General features: G+C 49.9%; 1 protein-coding gene across 2 annotated transcripts; it reads left to right on the forward strand.

Annotated features, from left to right (window-relative positions):
• The first annotated feature begins 2,469 nt into the window (after positions 1–2,469).
• VDAC3 (voltage dependent anion channel 3) lies at positions 2,470–18,093 on the forward strand. Of its 2 annotated transcripts, none has more exons than XM_077262221.1 (9): positions 2,470–2,623; positions 8,041–8,111; positions 9,123–9,172; positions 9,585–9,737; positions 9,825–9,877; positions 10,864–11,091; positions 11,209–11,359; positions 12,086–12,143; positions 17,417–18,093. In XM_077262221.1, exons 1-9 carry the CDS (start codon positions 2,532–2,534, stop codon positions 17,506–17,508), a joined length of 948 nt encoding a protein of 315 aa, XP_077118336.1. In that variant the 5' UTR covers positions 2,470–2,531; the 3' UTR covers positions 17,509–18,093. The 2 variants fall into 2 exon arrangements, with proteins under 2 accessions (XP_077118336.1, XP_077118337.1); XM_077262222.1 differs by lacking the exon at positions 2,470–2,623 and adding an exon at positions 2,626–2,837.
• The last annotated feature ends 734 nt before the right edge of the window (positions 18,094–18,827 follow it).

The following is an 18,827-nucleotide window of genomic DNA, read 5'->3' on the forward strand; positions in this document are numbered from 1 at the left end:
TCATGAACTGGGGGCAGCAGGGGGGCGGATGTTGGCTGTGTTCACACATGAAAAATTACTCAACCCCCCCGCTTTTAACGAATTGTGCCCCAACAGCCTATAGAAGCCAAATGGTGCAGAATTTTTTAATAAATCCCAACTGAAAATAATTATATTTAGCCCCAAATGCACGGCTGGCTAAGAAAAAATATATATTTTGTTGATTAAAAAAAAGGGCTGATTTTCTTGGAGGGGGTTGTGGTGGATTCGTACACTTCTGATTCATGGACAGGTGTATGCATCTTCATGAAATGGTGCGTCTGAGGAGTGACTTGTGCTGCGCCAGGAGTCTTACTCCAGTTAGGGACTGGAGTGAGATTTCTGGGGTATGGAATATCACCGGAGCTGACAAAAACTGGCCTGAAAACGCAAAAAGTTTTGTAAACTCTCAACTTATGCCAAACGTTTTCAAAGCTTTTAGTCCAGAATTGTGGCGTGAAAGCTTTGATTACTTGGGCCCAAATGTAGCTTTTTCTCTGAATTCCTGGTGCTTTCTCCCCTCTGCTGATCAGTTCTTATAAATTTCTACTTCCGGACAAGGCCGGACAATGTGAACGCTCTCTATATTGTTTCTGTACAGCGCTACTGAATAAGTTGGCGCTATATAAGCAACAGGAGCTAGTTCTATATCGTGTTATTACACCATGAGGAGCGGCTGGAAGCGGTGACCGAGTGCGGACGGTAACAGAGGACAGAAGGACGGCTCAGCAGCTCGTACACAGGGTCACGCTTTATTCTAGACCTTGAAACTGTTCATTCTGACATAAAGCAGCTCAGTAAAAGAGGATAAAAAAAGCTTAAAAAGTAAATTATTAACTTTGCGTTTTATTGCAAAATATATATAAAGCAACTTTTTACCAGTTTCTAGCTACATGTTGTAAATCAGTGACAATGTAGTGAATATTCTCATGGTTTGTGCGCCACAATGTCAGCCTGTTCCCTATAGGTCTCCTTTACTAATGGAAAAAAGATCCAAAAATAGCTGACTTTATTAAAAATATGTTTTGCGTATACAGCGACAACACAGACCAAAGCATCGTCATGGTTACAGACTACAAGCAGAATCTGTCCCTTTTAAAGGGGTTGTCCTGGCTTGGGATGAAAGTCTGCAGTCACTCTGTGATTAGACATCTGAATCCTCACAGTGTGCACACTGCGCGCCGTCAGGATTCTCTGATGCTGGCAGCGAGAAGGGGCGATCACATGACTGCATGTAAGTGATTTGCATACATGCGGTCACAGGCCGACTAGAAGTTTGTGACCTCGCTCAGTTCACTTGTACTGAGTGAGGCCGAGCACGTCTAGTCAGTGTGGCCGCATGTAGGAAATCACTTGCTCGCGGTCACGTGACTGTCAGCTCTCGCCACCAGAGAATCCTGACTGCGTGCACTGTGTGCGTTCTAAGAACTCAGAAGTTTGCAGTCACATAGTGATTTCAGGCTGTCATCCCAAACCTGGACAAGCCCTTTAAGGCTATGTGCACACGTCAGGATTTTGTCAGGATTTTTCCTCAGGATTTGTAGCCAAAACCAGGAGTGGAACAATTAGAGGAAAAGTATAATAGAAACATATGCTCCACTTCTGCATTTATCACCCACTCCTGGTTTTGGCTACAAAACCTGATGAAAAAGCCTGACAAAATCCTGACGTGTGCACATACCCTAAGTCTTACACTTGCAGACAGTAGAAGGGCACAACTAATTTTTGCCCCAGAAGAGCATTTGTGAGGTCACAGACGCTGATGTTGGGGGGTCGGGGTCACAATCTCTTTTCTAGTTCATCCCAAGGGTGTTGGGTGGAGGCGGGGCTGAGGTTCGGGTTAAGACGGGTAACGTTCTCAGGGAATCGTCCATCAGACTCCAGATAGAGAAGTGTGATCCGTCACTGCACAGAACACGCGGTGCCCGCTGCCCCAGAGTCCAGTGATGGCGGCTTCACCCCACTCCATCTGACGCCCAGCATTGTGCTTGGTGATGTACGGCTGCATGCAGCTGCCCGGCCATGGGGCTCCTGGTGGGATAACACAGCCGATCTATGGGGCAGATAATCCCCAGTGCCAGCAACATTGTGATAGGAATAGATGGGTAACGGTGTGAAGTGTTTTTTGCCACTTTTTATTCTTTAGTAATTTTTAGGACTTTCTATTTTTTTCTTAATGTTCTTTATTTTACTGAGAATTTACAATGAATTATCCTCATATTCAAACTATGCACGAATATCACGTATAAATAGCAGATAGTAAAGTCCCCCCAGTGTTAGAGGTCCCGGCTCGTCCTCTCCTGTCACCTATTCCGCCATTGTTTTTTACATCACTTTACTACATATACCATAGAGGTTTGGTAAGAAAGCCGCGCAGACGCTCTACCAAGTACGCGACTCTATGGTGCTCGCTGATCGGCAGTTTGGGCTGTTAGGTCCTCCAGGGTCTACTCGGCCAATGACAAGAGGGGATTGTCTGCGTCTAGCCCTGGGTGGGCGGGGCAGGGCGTGTCATGTGGTCTTGGAGTAGTAGTGGCGGTACATCTGCGCATGCGCCTGGGACTGGGAGACGCAGAGGACGCCGGAGACCTTCAGCTGGGGACAGGTGACAGTGGCTGGGGTCGCGTGTGTGTGAGCGCGTGCGGCGACACAATAGTAACGTGCGGGAATAATGGAGCGCTGCGGTGTGACTGCGGCGGAGGAGGGCGCGCTGTGTGCAGTGATGGAGGGTTGTCTGCAGGGGGCTCCGCACTGTGTTCTGTGTGCCTGAGCACCGGAGGAGGAGGAGGAGGAGGAGGAGAGGTTTCCGGATGAGCGGGGTCCGCATCTCTTCCATCACTTGGAGAAAGTTTAATTCCTAATGTCTACCATGTGTCACAAATCCAGATACTGGGGATTGCCATAATGTTCATAGTGTACAGTGTGTGTGTATAGTGTACAGTGTGTGTGTAATATACAGTGTATGTGTATAGTGTACAGTGTGTAATATACAGTGTGTGTAATATACAGTGTATGTGTGCGCAGTGTGTGTTTGTAATTTACAGTGTGTGTGTACATGGGGCATCTGTGCGAGTGCAGTGATGGGATATGTTGTCTACATGTAGGGAGGGGGGTCTCCTTACACAGTACAGTCATATACGGGGAGGGGGTCTCCTCACATAGTACACTGATATACGGGGGGTCTCCTCACATAGTACAGTGATATACGGGGAGGGGTCTCCTTACACAGTACAGTGATATACGGGGAGGGGTCTCCTCACATAGTACAGTGATATACGGGGAGGGGTCTCCTCACATAGTACAGTGATATACGGGGAGGGGTCTCCTTACACAGTACAGTGATATACGGGGAGGGGTCTCCTCACATAGTACAGTGATATACGGGGAGGGGTCTCCTCACATAGTACAGTGATATACGGGGAGGGGGTCTCCTCACACAGTACAGTGATATACGGGGAGGGGTCTCCTCACATAGTACAGTGATATACGGGAGGGGGGTCTTCTACATAGTACAGTGATATACGGGGAGGGGGTCTCCTCACACAGTACAGTGATATACGGGGAGGGGTCTCCTCACATAGTACAGTGATATACGGGAGGGGGTCTCCTTACACAGTACAGTGATATACGGGAGGGGGTCTCCTTACACAGTACAGTGATATACGGGGAGGGGGTCTCCTTACACAGTACAGTGATATACGGGGAGGGGTCTCCTCACACAGTTCAGTGATATACGGGAGGGGGTCTCCTTACACAGTACAGTGATATACGGGGGGAGGTCTCCTCACATAGTACAGTGATATACGGGGAGGGGTCTCCTCACACAGTACAGTGATATACGGGGAGGGGTCTCCTCACATAGTACAGTGATATACGGGGAGGGGTCTCCTCACATAGTACAGTGATATACGGGGAGGGGTCTCCTCACATAGTACAGTGATATACGGGGAGGGGTCTCCTCACATAGTACAGTGATATACGGGAGGGGTCTCATCACACAGTACAGTGATATACGGGGAGGGGTCTCCTCACATAGTACAGTGATATACGGGGGGTCTCCTCACATAGTACAGTGATATACGGGGAGGGGTCTCCTCACATAGTACAGTGATATACGGGGAGGGGTCTCCTCACATAGTACAGTGATATACGGGGATGGGTCTCCTCACATAGTACAGTGATATACGGGGAGGGGTCTCCTTACACAGTACAGTGATATACGGGGAGGGGTCTCCTCACATAGTACAGTGATATACGGGAGGGGGGTCTTCTACATAGTACAGTGATATATGGGGAGGGGTCTCCTCACACAGTACAGTGATATACGGGGAGGGGTCTCCTCACACAGTACAGTGATATACGGGGAGGGGTCTCCTCACACAGTACAGTGATATACGGGGAGGGGTCTCCTCACACAGTACAGTGATATACGGGGAGGGGTCTCCTCACACAGTACAGTGATATACGGGGAGGGGTCTCCTCACACAGTACAGTGATATACGGGGAGGGGTCTCCTTACACAGTACAGTGATATACGGGGAGGGGGTCTCCTCACATAGTACAGTGATATACGGGGAGGGGTCTCCTCACACAGTACAGTGATATACGGGGAGGGGTCTCCTCACATAGTACAGTGATATACGGGGGGAGGTCTCCTCACACAGTACAGTGATATACGGGGAGGGGTCTCCACATAGTACAGTGATATACGGGGGGTCTCCTCACACAGTACAGTGATATACGGGGGGAGGGCTCCTCACACAGTACAGTGATATAAGGGGAGGGGTCTCCACATAGTACAGTGATATACGGGAGGGGGTCTCCTCACATAGTACAGTGATATACGGGGGGTCTCCTCACACAGTACAGTGATATACGGGGAGGGGGTCTCCTCACAGTACAGTGATATACGGGGGGTCTCCTCACACAGTACAGTGATATACGGGGAGGGGGTCTCCTCACATAGTACAGTGATATACGGGGGGTCTCCTCACATAGTACTGTGATATACGGGAGGGGGGTCTTCTACATAGTACAGTGATATACGGGAGGGGGGGTCTCCTACATAGTACAGTGATATACGGGGAGGGGTCTCCTCACACAGTACAGTGATATACGGGGGGAGGTCTCCTCACACAGTACAGTGATATAAGGGGAGGGGTCTCCACATAGTACAGTGATATACGGGGGGTCTCCTCACATAGTACTGTGATATACGGGAGGGGGGTCTCCTACATAGTACAGTGATATACGGGGAGGGGGTCTCCTCACACAGTACAGTGATATACGGGGAGGGGGTCTCCTCACACAGTACAGTGATATACGGGGAGGGGGTCTCCTCACACAGTACAGTGATATACGGGGAGGGGGTCTCCTCACATAGTACAGTGATATACGGGGGGTCTCCTCACATAGTACAGTGATATACGGGAGGGGGGTCTCCTACATAGTACAGTGATATACGGGGATGGGGTCTCCTCACACAGTACAGTGATATACGGGAGGGGATTTTGCTGATTCCAGTAATGTGCGGAGCCCCCCTTACACAGCACACTCCGGTGATATATGGGGGGATATGCAGTGGACGGTCACATGGCGGCTCTGGCGTCGTACACGGACACATGGGGGGCGCACATTTGGGGGGACAGTACATAGATACGCTGCTATGTGCCGTGTGTGGGGGGCTTTGCTCATGCTGTAAGTGTATACCCTGTAGCAGGAGGGGGGTAACCGCACATTTATGGGGGGTGGCTGACGCCGCCCGTCTCGCCCTCACCCCTGCTGGTTGGGACGTCCCTGGGTGGTTATACATGGTGGTCAGTCCTGACATGAGGACGGGGGTCTGCAGCCCACGTGTATCTAACGCCGTATACCGCAGGCCAGAAAGGACATGTCTGTGCAGATAGTCTGCTGGACCTCTCGTGTTCTCTGTTATCAGCCATTTCTGCCTGGGTGTACTCTTTTTCAGTGGGATCACTGCTTTTTCTACATTATGCAGGTTCTCCAGATACATTTCCCTGCTCAGCGGTGGGCACTGACCCCCGCGGTTTTGTCTGCTGCCCCTGTATGGTATACGGATAGGACAGCGCTGGGCCGGCTCTGCTGCATCTGAGGCTGATGCTCGGCTCCGATCATTATCTGCTCCGTGCTGTGCCCTCCCTCACCCACTGCTGCGATGCCCCCCACCCTCGCGGGGCGCCAGGCCCTGGTGTGGTGGCATTAGATAACGCGGGTGGAACAGTAAGGTGAAGAAAACCTGCGACACCAGTCGTCATATTAGACCGAGGCGGTGCGAGAACGTGCTCCCCCCAGTCGTACCCTACAATGTGCGTACCCCACAGGGACCCCTAAAGCGTACCGTACAGCGTACCTAGCCTGCAGCATACCCTCCAGCGGCTCTAGCACGTTAGTGCTGGAATGTCCCCTATCTGCTCCACCAGCATTTTTGGTACAGAAGGTCCCATGTCCTGTTTGTGTTCTCTTCAGCCCACAGACTGACACAAAGACAGAGCCGGGGGAGGGGTGGCGAGGATTTTTTGCCATTCTCTTTTAATTAGTTTTCTGGATGCTGAAACAACATAAATCATTCAGACTGGGAAGGGGGCTGTCTGACTTTTCTGCAGTGGTCAGTGCATGGACTGAGAAGGGGGCTGGTTGACTTCATGCATTGACCATTGCAGAGATGGGGGGCTGGCTGAGTTACCTGCAGTGGCCAATGCATGAACGGAGAAGGAGGCTGGCTGACTTCATGCATTGACCATTACAGAGAATGGAGAAGGGAGGCTGGCTGACTTCTCTGCAATGGCCAATGTATGGACGGAGACAGGGGGGATGGCTGACTTCATGGATTGACCATTGCAGAGAGGGGGGGGAATGGCTGACTTTATGCATTGACCATTGCAGAGAATGGAGAGGGGGGCTGGCTGACTTCAGGCATAGACCATTGCAGAGAAGGGGGGCTGGCTGACTTCTCTGCAATGGCCAATGCATGGACGGAGAAAGGGGCTGGCTGACTTCATGCATTGACCATTGCAGGGAATGGAGAAGGCGGGCTGGCTGACTTCTCTGCAAAGGCCAATGCATGGATGGAGAAGGGGCTGGCTGGCTTTTCTGCAATGGCCAATTCATGGAAGGAGAAGTGGGCTGGCTTTTTTTTATTTTAATGGTAAATGGATAGATGGAGAAAGGGGCTGACTTAGCTATTGAAATGAGCAGGCAGCCCCCTTCACGCACAGCTCTGCTGTCACAGGAAGCGCTGTCCTGCTCTGAGCACTATCTGCGGCCTCTACTACTGATGTTACAGGGTCGCCCCCTCCTTATAAAGCCACGACATGTTACTAGGACAGGATTGTCCGACTTCTGGTGCCCCTTGCTATTCTTGGGAATGGAGGGTCTGCCGCGCTGGCGTTGTGCCGCGGCCCCCGCTATGCAGGGTGCTGAGCCGTTCAGTTGATCAGTCGGTTACCATTCCTGGCATAGGGGGGTTTCCAGAAGTCGTAAATTCCTATTAATCTGGTATGGGACTATTTTTACTTTCTGCCGGATTATCAGACTTTCCAGACCACCAGGTGTTGGGACTAATGGTCTGCTCCTGCAGTAATCTGAGCCCGCCGTGTCCGTTTCCACCCGTCCATTGTGGTAGATTTACATTAAGCTCCTGCATCGGTGTCTCCAGCGGTCGCTCTGAGCCGCCGCCTGTGTTCTGATTCTTTTAAAGGGATTAGGTCACGAAAAAGTAAGAGGCTTGTAGCCGAGTGCCCGCCACACGCTGACGGGGGGGATAGGACGAGCCCCTGGGGAGCTGACGCACCCCTGCCATGATGGGGGGGTCTGGTCATTGCCCCTGGACACACATGCGCCCTCTATCCAGAGGTTGTGTCTGGTATTGCAGCTCAGATCTGTTAGAAATATTGAAGTTTTGATTATATATATATTCTCTGCAATCTTTATGGCCGGTCACAGCCGTTAATGGTTTCTCTGCTCTCCCCATATGTAAACTCTGTTCTCCATCTCCCCCTCTAGAGCCATGGCCGTACCACCAAACTATGCAGACCTGGGCAAGTCCGCCCGCGATGTTTTTAACAAAGGATATGGTAAGTGTCGAAGGAAACCATAAGAAGAACATGCTCCTCATCCGTCAGCCATGGTCACCTCATGCTGCTCCGTGTCCCTGCATTGTGGCCAGGATGGCTTGTTATAGCCCTATGGCCAGGATGGCTTGTTATAGCCCTATGGCCAGGATGGCTAGTTATAGCCCTATGGCCAGGATGGCTTGTTATAGCCCTATGGCCAGGATGGCTTGTTATAGCCCTATGGCCAGGATGGCTTGTTATAGCCCTATGGCCAGGATGGCTTGTTATAGCCCTATGGCCAGGATGGCTTGTTATAGCCCTATGGCCAGGATGGCTTGTTATAGCCCTATGGCCAGGATGGCTTGTTATAGCCCTATGGCCAGGATGGCTAGTTATAGCCCTATGGCCAGGATGGCTAGTTATAGCCCTATGGCCAGGATGGCTAGTTATAGCCCTATGGCCAGGATGGCTAGTTATAGCCCTATGGCCAGGATGGCTAGTTATAGCCCTATGGCCAGGATGGCTAGTTATAGCCCTATGGCCAGGATGGCTGGTCGCTTTAACCCCAATTTATGTATTTTTTGTCCCCTTTATGTGTGTCCCACTACGTTTGGAATGGGTTAAAGAGGTAGGAAAAACATTGCTGGTTGCTTCCAAAACAGTGCCACACCCATGGACAGGTTGGATGTGGTATTGCAGCTAATCCCACAACTTCGATAGAGCCAGATACATTTTATAGACTGTGGAGCAGCAGAGACCCCCGATAGTGGGATCTGTCTCGATCACATGGTGGGCTCATCAGCAGGACAGGTCATAAGTAAGAGCTCTGTAAAAATCCCCTTAAATAATATTTTTTTTATTTTTCCTGCACCCGCCACTAGGGGGAGCTTACTGTATGTGGGTTTCCACATGTCCCATTGTACTCAGAAGAGGATCAGTCTTCACATTGCTCCAGAGCTCCCTCTAGTGGTGACACCCGGCTGTCAGAATTGTATGCCTGGCATCTGACGACCGTTTCTTTCCTTGTTACAGGGTTTGGGCTGGTGAAGTTGGAGCTGAAGACCAAGTCCTCCAGTGGGGTGGTACGTAGCTGTGCTGTGACGTGTAGCAGAGCTGTATTTGTCACTTTTCTCATTGGGGCTGTGAGCCGTATAATAAGGGTTTGCGTACGTCGGTAAGTTTCCTCAGGATGTATTCACACGAGATATGTGAATAGGGCTGGCAGGAGTCATGTCTCAGGTGACAAACCCAGCTCTGCTATGTGCGTGTAGATAGCATTATATTGCTCTGATTATGACGCCAGTGATTTTTCCTTTCCTCCATGCTGCCTGGGATCTCACAGATGGTAAGCCATATTAGCGGAAAGTTCTATGGGCATAGTGTGGCGGGGGCATATTGGGTGCCCTGCATTGGCTGCTATTGCCATCTGTCTGCACCTGTAGCCCCCCACAAGGCTGCAGACCCTCTAGTAATATTTGGGTCCTCTTCTCATAGGAGTTCACAAGCAGCGGATCGTCCAACGCCGACACGGGCAAAGCAATAGGAAACCTGGAAACGAAGTACAAGCTGAAGGAGGCCGGGATCACCTTCACCCAGAAGTGGAACACGGACAACACTTTAGGGACCGAGGTCGCCATAGAAGACAAGGTGAGCGGCGGCTTCCGGGTCCCGGAGGCATCGCCCGAGCCACGAGGATCCGAGGGGGTGTAATATATTGTCTTGTTCTCTATACAGTTGGCGAAGGGCTTGAAGCTGGCGCTGGATACCACATTTGTACCCAATACTGGGTGAGTCGTGTTCCTTTACCTTCCTAACGTTCATACTTATTTAAAGGGTTCCTCCACTTTTGGGGACTATTTATTTTTAAATGCCTGTATGCTATAAGGTTTCATGGAATGTTTTTGCAGTTTTGCCTTCCTTAGCTGGATTTGCTTTTAGCTGCAGAACGAGTTAACTGAGGATCCATTAGTGAGCTCATTCTGACGGCAGAATTTGTATAGTTATCTGTCTTTTTCTGCACACCTCTGATATATGACCACAGACCGCCTCAAAAGTTGCCTATAAATTTGCCCAATGGTGCAAAAAAAAAAAAACTAAATGTCCTCGATTTGCCAAAATGATTTTTAACTCCACATACAAATGCATTTAAGTAATAAAATAAAAAATATATTTTTTTTTTCCCAAAAGGTGAACAATCCCCTTAAAGGGAATCAGCAGGATTTCACCCCCCACATTATTTATACGCACATGTAGCTGTTTCAAAGAGAAGTCCTGCAACACCTTTACATGGTCAGTCCGTTACTGAGCAATGAGCATTTACATTAATATGCAAATGAGGCTGAAGGACTATCTGAAGCCTCTGTCACTCCAGCTCTATTCCTCCTGCTTGACCGATGACTCCTCTGCCTGAAGTCACACAGCATAGAGGCTGTCAGTCAAGCAGGAGGCGGTGGTGCTGGGTGGGGAATAGAGCTGTAGTGACGGAGGCTTGAGATCTACCGTAGCCCTTCAGCATCCTTTGCATATCAATATCAATGATGATTTCTCAGTAACGGAGGAACAGACTGGCCGTGTAAAGGTATTGCTGACTTTGTCAACACTACATGTGCACATAAATAGTTTGAGGGGTGAAATCCTGCTCATTCCCTTTAAGGAAAGTCATCCAAAGTTGGGTGGTCCAGCGATCTCATGTGTATGGCGGGATTTTAGACCCCGCCATTAACAGAAGCCGTCTAGAGTAATGATGGATCTCCATTCTTCTTGTGTCTGATAGTAAGAAGAGCGCCAAACTGAAGACGTCCTACAAGAGGGACTATGCCAACCTAGGGGTCGATGTTGACCTGGACCTGGCTGGCCCCACTATATATGGATGGGGAGTCCTGGGCTACCAAGGCTGGCTGGCTGGCTACCAGATGGCCTTTGACACTGCCAAGTCCAAACTGGCACAGAACAACTTTGCCCTGGGCTACAGGGCGGGAGATTTCCAGCTGCACACAAACGTGTAAGTACGGCGTATAACACCGTGGTATCAGTATGACGGCTGTACGGGTCCACAGTATAACGGCGGTATGGCTCCTCTCCCAGCGATATGACGGGGTTCTGCCTTCTCTCTGCTCAGGAATGACGGCACGGAGTTTGGAGGCTCCATCTACCAGAAGGTCAATAAGGACGTGGAGACCTCGGTGAGCCTGGCATGGAGTGCGGGCAGCAACAACACACGCTTCGGCATCGGAGCCAAGTACCAGCTGGACTCAAACACCACCCTGTCTGTAAGTGTGCCACCAGGGACGGCAGCGGCTCGGTACAACGCTTTACTCCGACCGGCCAGACTTATATTATAGGATATATAATTGTACAGTCTGTGGATGTAGGACCCGCCGGGTACCCAACAAATTCACCAAAAAAAGCAGCTAAAACACAATCAGTGGCGTGCCACTCCTCTATATAAGGAGTATATATGTAGAGTATTGTCACTGAGTAAAAGCTCCGAATAGCGCAGGAGTTGTCCAGTGCTAAGATAAAAGGATGACTCAATATGATCTTTCAAGGTGGTCTTACACCCGATTCCCCCACCATTCTGCTGCCAGCAGTTCACAATGTAGGGAGCCAGCACAGCGCCATATACTGCATAGTGGCCATTGTCAGGTACTGCAGATCAGTGTATGTGAGCTGAGCTGCAGTACCTGAGAACGGCCACTACTCAGAGATGGCGCTGTGAAGTCCTGGCTCTTTATACTGGGTACCTCTTTGGAGGCCGTGGCTCCAGGTATCCACTGACCAGTCATCAGTAGTACTGTACAACTCCTTTAACCTCTAATGCACACATTTATCATCAATGATGGATGGATTTTTCTGTTCAAGATCTCTCTGCTTTCATTTGGGTTTCCTTCTGCAATGCTTTCGGTTTAGGGTGGAGTTCATGATTAATGCAAGACCTGCCCTGACAATCAGCCTACAGTGTGCTCACTTTACTATGTCACTGTTCTTCCTTCTAGGCCAAAGTGAACAATGCCAGCCTGATCGGCGTGGGCTACACACAGAGCCTGCGGCCAGGTACGTTCCCGATTCCCATGTGATCCTTATGACCACTGATCAGATCTGCAGTGTATGACACGACCGGCAGAGTGGAAGAGACTGTAAGAAGTCTCATTCATGTGCTGCCGAGAAAACCTGCAGTGTGGTTATTTTATGTCCCTCTATTTTGTGATGTTCTCCATTTACAAACCTGCTGATCAATCTCATATGGACATACTCTTTTCAATCGAATCAGCAGGTTTTTTTGTTGCATAATGTAGAGGCAGACACCTCAATTCCAGCGATGTGTGCCTTGTTCAGCAGCTTGCCATAGTATCACTACAATCAGTGTTTTATGAGCAGGAGATTATCACTGAAGGACTAGGTGTTGCGTGCCAGGTAGTCTGGCTAATCCATAACCCCGCCCCCTATACCGATTGGCAGCGCCCTGTGTACACTGTCAACAAGCTGCCAATCAGTGGTGTGGGCGGGGTTACACAGCTCAGCATTCTGAGCTCTACTAAATCTACAGCCGAAAATACAGGGATTGTATAAAAACTGAACCAAGCAGCCTAGTAAGTGACTAATCGCTGGAATCAGGGTCTTGGCCCCTAGATCATGCTCCTCTCAGATTCCATAGAAGAAGAAAAAACTGCTCACGGATTCCCTTTTTAAGGCCTCATTCAGAAATCAATTTTAGATGTACGTGTTCTACCTGTGGTTTTCATGTATAGAATATGTACCCAACATAATCTGTGGAGGTGTGCACATGTGTGACCACAAATAAACTGTGCGGTCAGTGAAAATTACACACAGCACAGAGATGGCATCACTGTGCAATCTGTGATCAAAGGGGTATTCCCATATCTAAGATCCTCTCCCAATATATAATAATATTAGCAAATTCCTCCAATTACAAATGTATAGTTCTTCTGATTCACTATGTCGTTTACCCTACTTGCAGGGCATTGCAGTAGCTTGGGTATCCATGATTACAAACACTCACAATAACAGTTGTTTGTGGTCATAACAATGGATACTGCAATACCCTACCACATGGGGTTAAGAACATAGCTAATCAGAAGGACTATACTACGTTTCTAATTGGATGTATTTGCTAATATTATTAGTACACCTACTGAATATTGGGATGGGATCTTGGAGATGGGAATACCCCTCTAACATTGGACATGAGAGGATTGGCAATTTGTTTTTTCCGTCATGAAGCATTCAGGTTAAAAACTGACCCACGGAACAAACGCTAACGACACTTGGACCATTGTTTGCATCCGTGGGACCTCATTGAGACAGAGTTATTATTATTTATGTATATAGCGCCATTAATTCCATGGTGCTGTACATGAGAAGGGGTTACATACAGAGTTATAGATAATGTTTACAGTAAGCAAATTTACAGTGACAGACTGGTACAGAGGGGAGAGGACCCTGTGCTTGCGGACTTACATTCTATGGGATAATGGGGAGCAGACAGAAGGTCGGGGTTGCGGCAGCTCTGGCTGTGGTGGGGCGGCAGCTCTGGCGGTTGGTGAGGTAGCAGCTCGGGTGGTTGGTGGGGCGGCAGCTCGGGTGGTTGGTGGGGCGGCAGCTCAGGTGGTTGGTGGGGCGGCAGCTCGGGTGGTTGGTGAGGCGGCAGCTCGGGTGGTTGGTGGGGGCGGCAGCTCGGGTGGTTGGTGAGGCGGCGCTCTGGTGGTGGTGAGGCGGCAGCTCTGGTGGTGGTGAGGCGGCAGCTCGGGTGGTTGGTGGGGCGGCAGCTCGGGTGGTTGGTGGGGCGGCAGCTCGGGTGGTTGGTGGGGCGGCAGCTCGGGTGGTTGGTGGGGCGGCAGCTCGGGTGGTTGGTGGGGCGGCAGCTCGGGTGGTTGGTGCGGCGGCAGCTCGGGTGGTTGGTGAGGCGGCAGCTCGGGTGGTTGGTGGGGGCGGCGCTCTGGTGGTGGTGAGGCGGCAGCTCGGGTGGTTGGTGAGGCGGCAGAATGGTTATTGCAGTCTGTAGCCTTTCCTGAAGACATGGGTTTTCAGGTTCTGTCTGAATGATCCGAGGGTGGTGGATAACCGGACCTGTTGAGGCATGGAATTCCAGAGGATGGGGGATATTCGGGAGAAATCTTGCAGGCGGTTGTGTGAGGAACGGATAAGTGTAGAGGAGAGTAGGAGGTCTTGGGAGGATCCAAGATTCCGTGAGGGAAGGTATTGGGAGATTAGTTCAGAGATATAGGGAGGGGACAGGTTGTGGATGGCTTTGTAGATCAGTGTTAGTAGTTTGAACTGGATTCGTTGGGGAATTGGGAGCCAGTGGAGGGATTTGCAGAGGGGAGTAGCAAGGTGAGAGGTGGATTAGCCGAGCAGCAGAGTTGAGGACAGACTGGAGTGGTGCAAGGGAGTTAGCAGGGAGGCCACAGAGGAGGGTGTTGCAGTAATCGGGGCGGGAGATGATGAGGGCATGCACAAGAGTTTTAGTAGATTGTGGGCTGAGGAATGAAGGATTCTGGCAATATTTTTGAGTTGGAGGCAACAGAAGGTGGCAAGAGTTTAGACGTGCAGTTTGAAGGACAGGGCAGAGTCGAGAGTTACTCCGTGGCAGCGAATTTCAGGTGTGTGAGAGAGCGTGATGCCGTTTACCATACTAGATAGATCAGGTAGGGGGGATACGTGAAATGGGGGAAAGATGAGTTCAGTTTTGTCTACCTTGAGAATTGAAGAAGGAGGATATGGCTGACAGACACTTCGGGATTCTGGACAGCAGGGAGGTGACATCTGGGCCAGAGAGGTAGATCTGAGTGTTGTCCGCATACAGGTGGTACTGGAAGCCATGGGACTTTGAGTTGTCCTAGGCCAAGGGTATAGATGGAAAAAAGTAGAGGCCCTAGGACAGAGCCTTGAGGGACTCCAACAGAGGGGGCGGGATGAGGAGGTAGTGTGGGAGTGGGAGACGCTAAATGTGTGGTTGGTAAGGTATGAAGCAATCCAGGACATGGCGAGGTCTTTGATGCCAAGAGAAGACACAATCTGTAGCAGTAGGCAGTGGTCGACTGTGTCGAAGGCAGAGGACAGGTCGAGAAGGAGGAGGATGGAGAACTGTCTGTTAGCTTTGGCTGTAAGTTATTAGTAATTTTGGTCAAAGCAGTTTCGGTGGAGTGGTGGGGGTGGAAGCTAGATTGGAGGTTGTCAAGGAGAGAGATGAGGTGGGAGGAAAGTTGAGCATGGACATGCTGCTCAAGGAGTTTGGAAGCAAACGGGAGAAGTGATATGGGGCGATAGCTGGGCATAGCAGTTGGGTCAAGGTTAGTTTTTTTGAGAATGGGTGTGATGGTGGCATGTTTGAAGGCAGAGGGGAAAGTACCAGAGGATAGCGATAGGTTGAAGAGATGGGTTAGGGCTGGAATGAGCGTGTTAGTGAGGTTGGGGAGCAAGGGGGAAGGGATGGGGTCAAGTGCACAGGTGGTGAGATGTGATTTGGAAAGGAGGCGAGTAAGTTCTCCTTCAGTGATGTTGGAGAGGGAGGTTATTAGGGAAGGGCAGAGGTCTGGTATATGGAGTGGTTGGGGTGGTGGAACAGTAAAGGTTTGGCTTGTTTGATCGATCTTGAAGTAGGTGGCAAACTCCTCAGAAGAGATGAGGGGAGTTGGAGGTGGCAGTGGTGGGCGGAGGAGAGCGTTAATTGTGAACAGTTGTTTTGGGTTGTATGATAATGAAGATACAAGGTTAGTGAAATAGGTCTGTTTAGCAGAAGTTGAGGGCTAGTTTGATGGCAAGTGTAGCTTGTTTGAAAGCAGTTAAGTCGCCTGGCAGACTTATTTTTTTCCAAGGCCACTCCGCGACCCTGGATGCTTGTCAGAGTTTTTTGGTTAGGTAGTTATGCCAGGGTTGCCAATTGATTTGTCGCACTTTGCCATGCATGGGAGGGACGACTGAGTCTATGGTTGATGTGAGGGTGGAGTTATAGAAAGCGGTGGTGCTGTCAGTGTCGTGGAGTGAAAATATGGAGGACAGAGGTAGAAGAGTCTGTGAATGTCTAAGTGTGCGAGGTTTTTGCGAGGATGTGGTAGTGGCTGGACATGGGGGGCAGGTGAGGAGGACTAGGATGAGAAGGTGAGTAGATGGTGGTCAGATAGGGGGAAGGGAGAGGTTGTGAGATAAGGAGCAGAGGTGGGTGAAGATGAGGTCTAGCGTATGTCCGTCTGTGTGGGTGGCTGTGGAGGACCACTGAGTAAGTCCAAAGGATGAAGTAAGGGCCAGGAGCTTGGAGGCTGCTGGCTGGCGGGTGTCAGTAGGGATATTAAAGTCACCCATTATGATGGTGGGGATGTCAGCAGAGAGAAAGTGAAGAAGCCAGGTGGAAAATTGGTCAATGAAGGCAATGGCTGAGCCCGGTGGTCGGTATATGACAGCCATTTGGAGATTAGAGGGAGAGTAGATACGGACAGAGTGAACCTCGAAAGAAGGGAGGTTAAGGGAGGGTGGGGGTTGGATAGGGTTGAAGTAACAGTTTTTAGAAAAAAGGAAACCCAGTCCTCCGCCATGTCTGTTGCCAGAGCGAGGAGTGTGGGTAAAGTGGAGGCCGCCGTAACTCAGTGCAGCAGGGGAGGCCGTCTCAGGAGGTTAGCAAGGTCTCAGTGAGGGCCAGGAAGGAAAGGTTGCGGGAAGTAAAGAGATCGTGGATCACGTGGAGCTTGTTGCAGACAGAGAGGGCATTCCAAAGTGCCCCAGAGAGAGAAAGCAGGGGGGTGGGGGTCAGTGGCACAGATTTTAAGTGTGAGGGGTTGCGTCAGTTTCTCATAGTGTGAGAAGGATAGGGGTGAGGATTAGTGGGATGGGGCAGGATTGGTGGATATATCGCCAGCAGTGAGGATGAGAAGAGAAAGGGAAAGCAGGTGGGGGAAGGAGAGCAATCTGCTTATATTTTAGTAGGTGAGGTCTGAGGTTAAAGAGCAGGTCTGCAGATGAAGCGAGGTGGGAGAGAGGGGGAGATAGTTATTTGGTTCGAGGGTGCAGGGGTTTGAGGTTAGAGAAGGAGAGTGAGGATTAGTGGAGCAAAAACAGTGAGGGCAAATGTGAGCATGGTTAAAGAGCAGGGGAAGAAAAGAAAGGCACGTGAAATTAGAAGAGTTCCCTGGTCAATCAAATTCTGGCTCTGACATTTCAGAGAAGGAAGAAGCCACCTTGATTGGTGGATATGGTGAACCTATACTTTTTGCAAGACCTCCAGAGATCTTTGGCCACTTGACTTGTGTTGCAGCCACATTTGCTGTGTGGCCCCAGGCTGATCATTGATCCAATTGTAATTCTTCTCTTTCCAGGAGTGAAGCTGACTCTGTCTGCTCTGATCAACGGCAAGAACTTTAGCTCCGGGGGACACAAGGTGGGCCTGGGCTTTGAGCTGGAAGCATAAGGATGTAGTGGGTCATCGATGAAGATGGAGATCCACCAGCCCTGACCTTTCTCCCCTCCAGAGACTCCCAAGAAACACAAGTGGTGTCACATAGAGCATGACATGACGCAGTGCTGAGACGTGTCCTGTATTTTAAGGAGTAGCTGTTCACATGGCTGCAGGAATGACCGACGTTGCCCTCAGGGCCAACGAGATCCTTCTCAGTAACGATCAGCAGAAGTGGTAAATAACTTCTCTAGATGTTTCCCGCAGCGTTAGGTCATTGATTTCCCACACACTACATAGTCTCTGGTCTAGGGAGAAAGCCACATTTTCTAAGCCTAGTTTCCTGGAAGTTTCTGTTTTAGCTCTTCTGTATTTGAGCGGTCTGCTTGTAAGAACAGGCTAGGACCCCCTAAGTTTATAACACTACCCTGCCCCCAAATTAGTTGCTTTACCGTGGAAGTCGTGCGCTCACGTCAGAGTAGGGGAGGGTCCCCGGTCATTACCGCTCACACACTACGGGGAGTGCACACTCCATTGTCCAGAGTGTTCTCATGAAGTAACTTAATATTTGGAGTATTGTAATAAAGATGGACACCTGCATATCGGCTGGAGTGGTTCTTGTTATTTTCTAGGTGAAAAGATCTGTCTGATGCCAGAGAAATCCCTATTTTAATTAATCTGTAAATGAGCTGTTAAGATCTTTGGGCCGGACATAGATCTTCCTGAAAATCTGCCTCCAGGGTTTATTGTATATGAAAGGGGAGTTACCAGTGTGAGACGTGTAGAGCAGACGGTCAGTCGTTACATGTCTCACACCGGTAACCTTATTTAAAATATCTAGAGGCAGATTGTAAGAGATCTATGTCCAGTCTTAAGCTACAAGTCTGCAGCCACTCTATATTGTAAATCCAAACATTGCGTGTGTTGTGAGGATTCTCCCGTGCTGGGAGTAGGCAATCATGTGACTTCCAGCCACATTCCGACTAGACTTGTCTGGTGTTCCTCAATACACTTGCATTGAGCGAGGTCGCGCCCATCTTATTGGCACATGACCACATGTATGAAAATCACTTATATGCGGTCATATGCCCTTCCTCTGGAGAATCCTCATGGCACGCACTGTGAGGATTCACAAGTCCCCAGTCACATACAGTAACTGCAGACTTGTAGCTTAAGGCCGGACAACCCCCTTTAAGTGCTCACGTACATAGATGGGAGGAGATAGATGCAGACAGACGTTCTCCTGTAAAGACAGTTACAATAACTATTGTTTCTGGAGAACTTGCAGCAGAATGTCTCTGCCGCTAGCTCCTCCCACTTCCATAGACTGTTAT

The sequence above is a fragment of the Ranitomeya variabilis genome, chromosome 5 (assembly GCF_051348905.1).
Source record: "Ranitomeya variabilis isolate aRanVar5 chromosome 5, aRanVar5.hap1, whole genome shotgun sequence".
In the NCBI taxonomy this organism is placed as follows: Eukaryota; Metazoa; Chordata; class Amphibia; order Anura; family Dendrobatidae; genus Ranitomeya; species Ranitomeya variabilis.